The sequence below is a fragment of the Zonotrichia leucophrys genome, chromosome 2 (assembly GCF_028769735.1).
Source record: "Zonotrichia leucophrys gambelii isolate GWCS_2022_RI chromosome 2, RI_Zleu_2.0, whole genome shotgun sequence".
Lineage (NCBI taxonomy): Eukaryota > Metazoa > Chordata > Aves > Passeriformes > Passerellidae > Zonotrichia > Zonotrichia leucophrys.
Window position 1 is genome coordinate 22,303,160 of NC_088171.1, and position 11,885 is coordinate 22,315,044.

The 11,885-nt window shown below is 39.3% G+C and overlaps 1 protein-coding gene across 4 annotated transcripts; it reads right to left on the reverse strand.

Annotated features, from left to right (window-relative positions):
- Positions 1 to 22: 22 nt before the first annotated feature.
- Positions 23 to 11,883, reverse strand: OLAH (oleoyl-ACP hydrolase). Of its 4 annotated transcripts, none has more exons than XM_064704222.1 (8): positions 11,697 to 11,735; positions 10,861 to 11,062; positions 5,311 to 5,442; positions 3,547 to 3,685; positions 2,866 to 2,965; positions 1,664 to 1,761; positions 694 to 779; positions 23 to 449 (listed from the first exon to the last, which is right to left on the reverse strand). In XM_064704222.1, the coding sequence occupies exons 3-8, from the start codon at positions 5,438 to 5,440 to the stop codon at positions 319 to 321; spliced, it is 684 nt and encodes a 227-aa protein (XP_064560292.1). In that variant the 5' UTR covers positions 5,441 to 5,442; positions 10,861 to 11,062; positions 11,697 to 11,735; the 3' UTR covers positions 23 to 318. The 4 variants fall into 4 exon arrangements, with proteins under 4 accessions (XP_064560292.1, XP_064560290.1, XP_064560289.1 ...); XM_064704220.1 differs by having other exon boundaries at positions 1,664 to 1,833; XM_064704219.1 differs by lacking the exon at positions 10,861 to 11,062 and having other exon boundaries at positions 1,664 to 1,833; positions 11,697 to 11,883.
- Between the last annotated feature and the right edge of the window lie 2 nt (positions 11,884 to 11,885).

Here is an 11,885-nt window from a genome sequence, read left to right on the forward strand (position 1 = left end):
TATTTAGCATTTTGACAGGAGCAGACAAACAGAAGCTCTAACAGTAAAATAACATAGACATAATTTTTTTGCAAACAGGGTTATGGAATAAAGTGAAGAGTTTGTACACATGTAAGAGAAGAAGGAAAAGATGAAACCTGTTTTAAGACCCAAAGCCTATGTTTGTTTTCAAAACATCAGGGAAACACCCCCTTATAAAAGATTACAGGGGAACAGAACAACTTTGAGGCATAGCTGCAATGTAGAGAAAGAAGTGATTTATTACAAATTCCCGTGGACTAACCTTACACATTCTGCTATTAAAATTGTGAGAAATACTCATAGACCATTTTCTATGCTTCTTGTCATGTGTTTTATCAAGAAGCTTTCATTAGAGGGTTTCAGCAGATAAAGGTGATCTCCAGGAAGCTCATAAAAGGAAGTATCTCCACTCGTTAGTTCTTGCCAACCTAAAAAAGATATTTAACGTGTCAGAGAAATGTCAACTATTGTGATCAGTTTGTATAACTATTTCAAAGCTATAATGTAATAATTATTTTAAATCCCTTATCAACTTTTTGGTTCATATATTAAAACTACTCTGTTGATTTGTTTCCTTTAAGAAGGAAGTAGACTCTAGAAGACTCTAAATAATGGGTGTAATACAACAAGAAAATGTGTAAGTATAAGAGGAAAACCATTTAAGCAAAGTACCTTTTGCATCATATATTTTATCATCAGATCCACAAAAGTAGGTAATATCACAGGAGAAGGGGATATTCATTTCTGTCTTCTCAAATCTGTGAACATAAAAGTAGTCATAAAACATTCCATAAGATACATATATTTGGAATTCGCTTCCATATACAAAAAAGATTTTTTGTTCTTCTCCAAAATGTAACAAATTTCAGGAGTTAGATTATACAGAACATCAGGAGAAGAAAATACTCTGGAAGTGTCTTAGCTCCTTGCCCTACTGTAATTAGATATAAAATTGTAAGGAAAGAATGACCCAATATTTAGGGGGAAAAAAGAGCTTCAACCTGCAATAAAAATTCTCACCTACAATAAATAATGATGTTACCTACTTATATACAAGTTCTAACATTTCAGCATCTTTCAGTGTCAGATTCCTATGACCAAAATGGGTCCCACATCCAGGAGTGTCCTTGTTTTTGCCAAGGTAAGAAGCCTAAACCACTCAGCTACATGAGCTGTCATGTCATGTCCAGCAGTGAGGACACAGGAAGACGGTGGCTGGCTGGGTGCCCAGAACACAGGATCCTGGTTTTTGGTTAGGCTAGAGGCTGAATGCAGTGTTCCTGAAGCACGATTAGCTGAGGTTGTTAGCCTCAGAGAACAATAAAAGACACGAGAATATTCCCTTTTAGTAGCTGCTAACTTCAGATGGTAGGTAGAACTGTAATTCTGCCATGACAGGTTCACTACTGCAGTAACAGCTGTGGTTGCTGCAGTAAGCAGTGTTTCATCTAGGGCACAAATACCAGAAAACAAAGAGAAAAGCACTCAAAGGAAAAGAACACTATGTTTACTGTTTCTTATTCTTTCTATAACAGAAATGAGAACAAGTTATTAAGAAAGGAAAAAGAGAACTTAACATGATCAAACACAAGTAAAAATATAAAATACAAATACAGAAGTAATACAAACTTGTAAAACTTACGAACACGTCTGAAAAAGTTTGGCATCTTCTTTGAAAGTAAGCGCCGTATCCCTCCAAAGGTCTTCATCATGTGGAAGCTCAAAATTTCCTCCTAGAATCTCCATAATTGCAAGAAGGTCATTGGGTCCATCAGGTAGGACTATGCTTTTGACAGCAAGATATGCTGCAGACTGTCAGTACCAAACAAAGCAGATCAGATGTTGTATATAATATACTTTGAAAAACTTTTTCATTAAAATTATTTTAGTAAAAAGTACAATAATTTTCCATCTCCAGAATATGATGGCTGATTTGTTTAACATTCACAGAGAACACTTCATGGAAAGATTAGTTGACTGTGCTTACTGAAATTACAAACTATGAGTGAGCCAAGTACTCTGTACTTCTGAAACTTATACAAATAAGTTTCAAATAAGACAAATAACTGTTAATATTATTTTGTTCAAGCTTGACTCTTACTATTGAAATACAACTAGTAAAATAATCTAAGAGAAAGAAAAACCTAGCACTGGACATAAACCTGGCTAATGTAGGACAAAGAGACCAACTGATTATGGAAATTTGTGGGAATAACAATTGCTTCCATGAATCACTAGCTCATACTCAGGAGTGCTAAGCCTTAGAAACTGAAGAACAGAAATAGCAAATGCTGACTGAGGACAGGACTGGAAAAATGCCACTTCACTACTGTTTTTCTGAGAAAGACTATCAGAACCAGCAGAACCTCAGAAAAAACTGATTAAAATCCTACAAAGAATGAGGAAAGAGAAAAAAAAATGGACAAATGTATTGAGGGCTGATGCAGCAGGTTTATGAAAGACTTGGTAAAGATAGTCACTTCACACATTACACAGAAAGGAGGACCACTTAGAATTTTGGTTTGATTATTTTTGAGTGTTAAGCCAATGGTCATACTAAATAACAGAATATTCAAAAAATTTTTGTTTAAGGATTAGTTAGTTTAAGCATTAATTAGTTCCAGCATTAGTAAAGGAGATTGTTCTCCCAAGGCTAAGGTTAGGAGCAGTGAATATTATGTATTCTGCATCAACCTCAGAACACTTTTCACTTTATAGATTCTGAAGAAATGCTGATTTTTTTTTATTAAAACTACTCTGCATACCATACTGCAAAATATTATTCTTACTCTTAGTAGCTAATTTATGGTTCTGTTTCATAATGTTAATGATTCTGTAGCTTACATTTGGGGAGTGTGCTGCTGACATGAAAAGATGGACTGGCTCCAGTCCGTACTTTTTTTTCAGATGAAGTGCAACAGCAAAACTCATGTAAGTTCCAAAACTGCAGAAAAACAAGAAATTAAAGCAAAGTAAGTAAAAATGTACATAAAACCTGGAAAATATAATTTTAATTTCAGTGCTAACTGGCTATCTTGAACAATTGCTGAAATGGTATATGACGTGCAGATTATAATGATATTTGTTTATTGACATGAAGTATATTCCTACACAGTCTAATTTTGCAAATAAGGCCTTTTCATATTCTCTTTCTTTTAATAGTCTCCCTAATTTTCAATAAGTGCAGTTATTTTTAGTACTTGGGACTCAACAATCTTTAAAATCTGTGTTTCATGAATGATTCACCCCCTGCATTCATATAGATCAAGCACTGGCACAAATATTAACAATAAATGCAGTTATGATTGATTTGAAACACATGCTCAGATGTTGCACCTGAAAGTATAAATAAATAACCAGAGTCTTTGAGAGCAACTGCATGTTTTAGGATGACTTGACAGAACATCCTTGCAGAAGCATGTTTTTCCTAAAGGTTTTGCAAATAAAAAGAAGTAACTGTCTACTTCTAGAGCTCAGCAATAGAAGCTCTTTCACCAGGGTATCTAAAAATGCATATATTTTTACCTGTGACCAAAAAATGCAAATGGTTTTTCTTTCAATTCTTTTAACAAAACACTTGTAATTTCATTAACTACACTTGTCATGTCTTTTGCAAAAGGCTCTTCAAGACGAGTTTCTCTTCCAGGAAGCCTTATACAGAACACTGCAGAGGAGGTGAAGGAAGGGAGGGAAAAGAATTATAGGTATTTCAAATAGATACAAATAATTTAAGTTTTTTATTATTCTGCAAAATATACCTACTATTTTAATTAATCCTTCTTAGAGTTGATCCTGTGCACTTGCTTGCTGTTGCTGCCACTGTGATTTAATCCTGCAAGAGATTAGGTTTCCACCCTTCCTTTACTCTCAAATGTTGCCCCTCCTACTGATCTGATTGCTAAATGCCTTGGGTCAGAATCCACAAGATCCTGATTTCACCTGAGATTTGAAAGCAACTTTATTGTTATAAGTTTCAATAACAACCAAAAATTCATTAATTTCAATAATAGTAAGTTTGAGGGTTGTGCAAAATATATCCTTTCAAGGGCAGCATTAGTAAGTGAAGCTATATTAGACTTGTACAATCCTTGTTTTCTTCTTTGTCAGCTCTTCAGCACTGCACATTGGAAAACATGGAATCATAGTGCAAATTAGTGGATATTTGTATTTAGAGTTACATTTATAGTTATTTATATTTATAGAGAAGGAAATTTACATGCTTTTACTATTTTCCTTTCAAAACAGGATTTTCCTCTCACTGTTTAGTGAAAGTAAGGAATGAATAGAACAGAAAATATGTTGATTTTTTTCAAATCTCCTTGACATCATACATACTGCTAGCTATGTAGAAGTAATGGGTCAGACACAAAGAGACAGACTGTTCTAGAAGAGACAGACTAAACCACAACCTAATACCATAGATATGAGTACAGAAAAGTTTGCATCTTCTATACTTTCTGCAGAAACCATCCCTGAAAGAACATGCTGTGCCCTGACTTTATTTGTCTGCATCTGCAGTTGGTCCTAGGCCATTTCCTTAGTAACTTTCTTGGAAGTACTTCCAGTGGACAAAAACATTTTCTTTCTTGTTTTCTGTTTTTTCCCCTAATTCCAAGGAAGATTCAACATACAACTGCTCACCAGAAAGTATATTTGCATTTAGAGGACTGGTAAAACTGCAATGGTGATGTTCATGAATATGAAATTGTTTTTTCTTTGTGGAAGGTTTGGAAAATGGCCTTGGTTCCTCTTCAAATAGGTCAAGCAATGGATTTTTTTAGTGCTGATATATCTTGGGAGCAATGAGAATTACTTCATAGTGTAACTAAACATCATTTCACTGTTCTAAAATTCATAGATTAAATTTCAGTTTTGATACAAGAAGTACAAACACTGGATAAGAGATACTCTGTAGCCTCTCAAAATTAAAAACAGTTCTCTTATCTTCACTCTTAACCTTGCTGAAGACTGGTTTATCAACAATATTCCATGTAGTTCTGTTTCTGAATCATACCAGTAGTTTCTGAAGCAGTCAAGCATACTATACTCTTGTGAATTGTAGCTCTGAGGATGTAATTTCTTACCCAATCAAATATAATTTGATCCAAGGTGGTACAGAAAATGTGCCCTAGTGGAAATGCTAGTTCCTAATAAATGCTAGTTCCTTCCTTTCTGGAGAAGACATATTGGATAAAGATTGTGGTGCTTTCAAGACTATTATATTCCATTTAAAAATTTTGGCGATTGTGTATTTCAGAATTGCTTTACTGCAACTACAAAATTACCAACCTTCAACTGAGTCGTTGAACAGTCTCCCCCACTGAGCAAGTTGAGAAGTTCCACTTCCAGCCCATGGAAAGCAAATCAGTCTACAAACAGCATCTGGCTTTTTTTGTACACAAGCAACCAGCTTTTCCATTTCTTAAAAAAACAAAACAAAACAAAAACAACAACAACAAAAAAACCCTACCATCATTCTAGAACAAGACTCTTCAGATATAGGAAAATTCGAGTGAATTAAGTCTAAATTGAAACAACAGGGTGCAATACTCTCTGTCATCAAAACTGTTTGTGTTACAACAGCTCTCTGCTAGATATGAGATAATCTTCCTGCAACACTGTAAAACAGTTCTGCTTTTATAAATGATGGCAGAATAGTATTGGGCAATACCCTTAATTAATATTTGCTCAGTTACTGACCACAACAAACATTACAAGTAGCAAGATAAATTGTTAAGGGATTTAAGGAAGACCATTTAAAAACATAAGCTTTTAGGCTAAAATAAAAGGCCCATCTGAAGAACCTAGAAAACATAAGGACCACCTAGTTCAATGTTCTCTCTATCACAGTGGTAAAATAGATGTCAAAGCACAGTGGTAAAATAGATGGCAAATTATAGTAGGATGTAATTTCTTTATATGTATATAGCATCTAATAATTACTCTTTTATGCATTTTCCCAGTCTCCCCTTGAATAGCTGGCATCCATGACATCCTCTTGCAATGAGCTGCACACCTCAGTATCTGATGCATGAAGAATGAATCCCTTTTTTGGTTTTAGTGGCTCAGAGAGTAACCTAAGTCAGAGCTGTAACTGAGATGCAGACTCATCACCAGCTGTGACTGATCATGCTGCTGCTGAGACAATCTGTCCCTTCCCAGCCTCCTGGAGCATGATGCTCTACCCCAATCTTTTACTCAGCACTAGCACTCCATAGCTATGTAGTAAGAGCACATTGTTTATCAAGCTGTAAACTACTCCTGTGGTTTAGTTTTCACCTGCATCAGTCTCACCATCCTCCTGTGGAAAATGAAAGGAGCCTTTTATGACCTTTTTGGAAGCTTTCATGCACTTCATCCAGTGGACAGGTGCATGCTGGTATTACACATACAGCCCCAAAGTTGGGGTGCAAATGGCACATCTGTGCTAACCCAATGGAGTAATTTGCCTTTAAGGATTATTTTACAACTCTCTCTGAAAGAACCTGCAGAGTCAGTCTTACTGGTTTGAAAGATACATTCAGCCAATCTAATTTTCATTCACAAAAAAAGGCCACAAACAAGAAAGAACTATTACATGAATACATAATCCTCTTTGGAGTACAGTTGAATCTCAATTTATTTGAAATCTAAGCATATTTGATTCGGGAAATGTCTTTTTTCTCATTTTTTACAAGATGAGACAGCAATTTTTAAAAACTTGTTTATTATTTCCAAACTTTCTATATTTTCATCTACTTCCACCTATTGGCCTTACACCTGAGATCTAACTTCGACCATATTATAACAAAGAGAGGATACATAAGAATTATTCTGCAAAATCAGGATTTTCCTAGATTGTAACGTTTTCAAGAGAAACAAGCTTTTACTTTATGCCCTATAAATTTTGTTAGATGCGTGATCTGATGAATTAGTGTCATAAAAATCTACTTTAGACTGTTCACAATCAAAAGAATGTTTCTTTCTAGAACTATCAGCAAAGAAATGGCTCAGTCTGTGAAAAAAAGAAAATCCACTGAATTTTAAGAAAGTATTTCCTGGCTTTTTTCTCTTCACATTTAGAATAAGCTGAAAATAAAATTCTAGTTTGATAGAGAGCTGTACAAAAGATTTAAAGAGCCAGCATTTAAATCACAGGACAACTTAGGCCTGAAGAGGACTTCTAGAGATTGTAGAGTTCAAATCTTCTCTCGCTTGGTGTTGAGTATCTCCAAGGATGGAGCCTCTACCATCTCCCTTTGGTAACCGTGTTCCAGTGTTCAATCATGGCTCATAGTGAGGGTACTTTTTATCTGTGTGCTTGTTGTCCCTGGTATCCACAAGTCTTCTCTCTTTTTGCTGAGCACAGCCAAGAAGAGCTTGGCTCTGCCCATCCTTCTATTAGGCGGGTGAAGACATCTTCATTTGGCACTCCCCTCTTCAGACAAAACCAGTTATCTCAGAATCTCCTGTACGCCACCCACTCCAGTCACAATCACAGGGGACCGTGCCATGCTCACTTCAGTATTTCAATATCCTTCCAATACAACAGAATTAAAAATGGATCCAGATGTGGTCCATTACCAAAGAAATTCTGGATTATTTTTCAAACATGTTTTTAGACAGGCTTTCAGAACATGGCAAACTTTTTACATGAGCTTTATTTATTTTCATGGCATCACCTTATAGTAGGTGGACAAGTATTAATTGAAAAGCACAATTGCAAACACAAGTGACAACAAAACTGCTTCCACACTGACCAGCTGCTAGGACAAGTGGACCAACAGCCCCACCCTGCAGGGAACAGAAAGCCAAAGGTAAAGAAACACCAAGTGCTTTCCCCAAGGGAAATATATCCTATAGCACACAGTTTAAAAAGCCATAGAAGAAGTCTTTGTGAACTGCAGGAGTGTGGTACTTGCCAGTAGGGCAGTCCAGGATCTAAGAGGCCTCTCAGGTACCCAGGAACTTGCAAACCCTACATAGCAGACCTGTGCCATTTGCACTCATGAGTTAACCCCTTGTCTGCAGATTCTGGAAGCCAGGGAAAAAGCAACCCTTTCCCAAGTGGCAAGTAGATCCAGGTCTACTCATAAAATTTAGATTTAAGGCAGTCCATTCACCTCCCAGCAATATGCACAGAAGTGGAACAGTGAGCCTGGGAGTCAAATGATCAACTTCATGGTAGGCATGGAGTCTGTTTTCAAAGCTGCTGGATTGCTTACAGCTAGGCTTGAATCTGAGACACCTGGCTGGGCATTGACCACTTGGTATCTGCAATCCTGTAATAACAGAGCTGTCAGGCTGTAGGACAGTTAGGCAATGTAATCCTCTACTGATTCTATCTTCACAAAAGAAACACACTTTGTATAAATTATAGACACCAATGTCCCAGTGTTCTAAACATTGTAACAGTTGAAATTTTTTATTTCTGCATCTGTATCAGTACCTTACATATTACTGTATCACACACACATTTGGCTACACTCATTATTCAAATAATCCTTTTAAAAATTTTAAAAATACGTTTTTCAGGGTAGGCATTTAAACTTTCTGGAAAATTACAGGTTCATGAAAAGAGGTGTCCAGTTAGAGGGAAAACACATCTGTTACATGCACTGTAATATTTATTACATGTTTTTGAGCTTTGTGGATTTATATCCCTAAAAGTTTTCTTATTCAGCAAAAGCAGTGGTGGGATCTTCCATTTAAGAGACAGCAAAATGCATAAACCACAGGAAAAACAAAGTGGGAAGCCATATCTCAGTAGATCCTGAGTTCAGAAAAATACTGGTGTTTGCTTCTTGAAAAATAAAGACTTCAGGAAATCCTTTGTCTTTATATCTAGATGCTATAAATTAATGGCAAAAAAGTATGGAGCATACCCATCTTATTAGTCATATTTTTCCCAATAACATATCTCTCAAGGCTACATTTTTAGCACACTATATTTGAAATTGGTTAATGTCATTGCTAACATCTAAAAGCTGCTGATGAAAAAAAAATCATGTCATTACCAACTGAAATCATGTCCTCCAGAAAGCTGTTTACTCATGCCTTTACTTCCTCTTGAAAAATATCTAGGACATTATTACAGAGAAACTTACTTTTGGAACACTTGCATCTGATAAGCTCAAAGCATCCCTAATGCAAAATTATTGAAATAAATATTAAAGTCACACAACATGCATTCCCAACATGGACTTTACTACTTGGACCTTCCAGAGCATTCAAACTGCCAAATACACAGACCACGTGGGTGTTTCAAAAACAAACACCAGGAGCAGTATAATCTCCCCTCCTTTTCTACTGCTGCTGTCATCCTAGTTCTGCTATGGTACAACCACCTAACCTTTGCTCAGATGTTTGAGGACATCGTTCAGTTGAGAGGAAGAGCTCTAAATCAGTCCATAGAGTTGAACTGTGAAAGGTAAGAGAGATAAAACTGGGGAGAAAGGCAAGCGCACAGGGATGACACTAGACAAGTAGCTCAGCAATCAAGAGGAAAGACATCAATGTGGAAAGATAATTACCATCTCAAGGGAAAAAAATTAACTGGGAGATTGCAACCTCCTATATTGATAATTTGGATGAGGGGATTGAGTGCACCCCTTGGTAAATTCTCAGACAACACTGAGTTGGGTGGGAGGTTGATGTGCTGGATGTCAGGAAGGCTCTGCAGAGGGATCTGGACAGGGTGGATCAATGGTTCAAGGCCAATGGTATGAGATTCAAGAAGACCAAGTGTGAGCCTTGCTCTTGGGTCAAAACAACACCATGCAGCACTAAAGGCTTCAGGAAGAGGTCAGTATATAAAGTGAAAGGAATAAGGTAGAATGGGGAGATGTTTTATGTGATGGGTGTTTGTCTTCCCAAGCAGTTGTTACACATGACAGAGCTCTACTTTGCTTGGGATGGCTGAACACCTGACCATGGGAAATAACAAATTCATTCCTTGTTTTGATTTGCTTTTCTGCACAGCTTTGGCTTTCCCAACCCACAAGATTTCTAACTTTTACTCATCTGATCCTCTCCCTGATCCCACTGGTAGGCGAGTGAGTGAGCGGTTGTTGCATGGGGCTTGGTTGCTGGCTGGAGATAAACCACCACAGTGCGTAATGAAAAGCCATTTTGGCAGCAGAGTAACAAAAACAAACAGAAGGTGCCACTGCTGCAGATGCAAAGAGGAAAGAAGTCACAGAATCACTAGGTTGGAAGAGACCTTCGAGATCATTGAGTCCAACCCAGCCCTAACATCTTAACCATGGCTCCAAGTGCTACATCCAGTCTTTTTTTAAGCACATCCAGAGATGATGACTCCACCACCTCTCCAGGCAAACCATTTCAATACTTTATCACCCTTTCTGTATAAAACTTTTTCCTAATATCCAACCTGTATTTCCCTTGGCACAGCTTGAGACTGCATCCTGTGGCTCTGTCAGTCATTGCCTGGAGAAAGAGACTGATCCCCACCTGACCACAACCACCTTTCAGGAAGTTGGAGAGAGGTCACCTCTGAGTCTCCTCTTCTCCAGGCTAAACAACCCCAGCCCCCTCAGTTGTTCCTTGTAGGGCTTGTGTACTACACTGGGCCTCACATGCCCTCCCCAGTACAAGTGGTGCTTCACCACGGGGTGAAATGTTTGCTCCAGCATGTGGAGTGCTCCAAATGCCACCCAATCACTCTGGCTACTGCTTACTCCTCCTCCTGTGGAACTGCAAGTCACATCCCACAAGCATTTGTCCCACATAACATTTTAACAGGTGGCACAGAAACCCATCAGCCCAGACCTGCTCCGCAGAAACACCCTTGCAGATTCCTGTGCCACTGCCCACCCACAAAGCTGTTGGGCCACTTACCCTGGGTGAGGAGTCCCCTGGGTCAGCCAGGGCTTGCATCTGGTCTCAGTTCAGCTAAGGACACCACAGGAGTTAAGGGCATAGCCCATGAGGGACAGCAGCTGTGAAGAAGAGCCCCTGCCTCCAGTGCAGCCCCAGGCACTCTTTCTCCCCATGTCACAGGTACTGAGTTCTAAGGATCACTGAAGTCCAACTCCTGGCCCTATGCAGGACATCCCCAGAATCACAACATGTTCCTGAGAGCATCTTCCAAATGCTTCTTGAATTCTGGCAGGCTTGGTGCTGAGACCAGGTTTCTGGGGAACCTGCTCCAGTGTCCAATCACTCTCTGGGTAAAAACCTTTGCCTAACATCCAGCCTAAATCTCTCCTGACACAACCTCAGGCTATTCCCCTGTTTCCTGTCACTGTGCACCACAGAGATCAGTGTCTGCCCCTCTGCTCCCCCTCATGATGAAGCTGTAACTGCAGTGAGGTCTCCCCTCAGTCCCCCCCAGGCTGGACAGACCAAGGGATCTCAGCCGCTCCTCATGTGGCTCCCCCTCTAGACCCTTGACTATTTTCATAGCTCTCCTTTGGAAGCTCTCTAGTAGTTTAATGTCTTTTTTGTATTGTGGCACCCAGAACTGCCCCAGCACTGGAGGTGAGGCCGCCCCAGTGCAGAGGGACAATCCCTCCCTTGCCGGCTGGCGATGCTGGGCCTGATGCCCCCCAGGACACGGCGGGCCCTCCTGCCTGCCAGGGCACTGCTGATTTATAGGCAATTTTCCATCAACCAGGAACCCCAGGACGATGGAAATGAGGTCTCTAGCCACTCGTTCCCCAGTCTGTACGTACGTCCAAAGTTACCCTCTCGCAGGCGCAGACCGGCACTTGCCCTTATAAAGCTTCACACAGTGGCGGCCGCCCAGCCCTCCGATTAGCCCGGCTCTCTCTCCCGAACCCGTCTGCCCCCGAGGGCGTCAGCACCTCCGTCCCACTTCACGCTGCCCTTTTTACTCCTCCGCCGGCCCCCGGAGCGCCCGG

Coding starts and splice junctions, on each gene's coding strand:
- OLAH (XM_064704219.1), bottom strand. CDS start 5,440: ATGGAAAAGCTGGTTGCTTGTGTACAAAAAAAGCCAGATGCTGTTTGT. Junction 3,686..5,310: donor GTTCAACGACTCAGTTGAAG/GTTGGTAATTTT, acceptor CCTCCTCTGCAG/TGTTCTGTATAAGGCTTCCT. Junction 2,966..3,546: donor TTTGCATTTTTTGGTCACAG/GTAAAAATATAT, acceptor GTTTTTCTGCAG/TTTTGGAACTTACATGAGTT.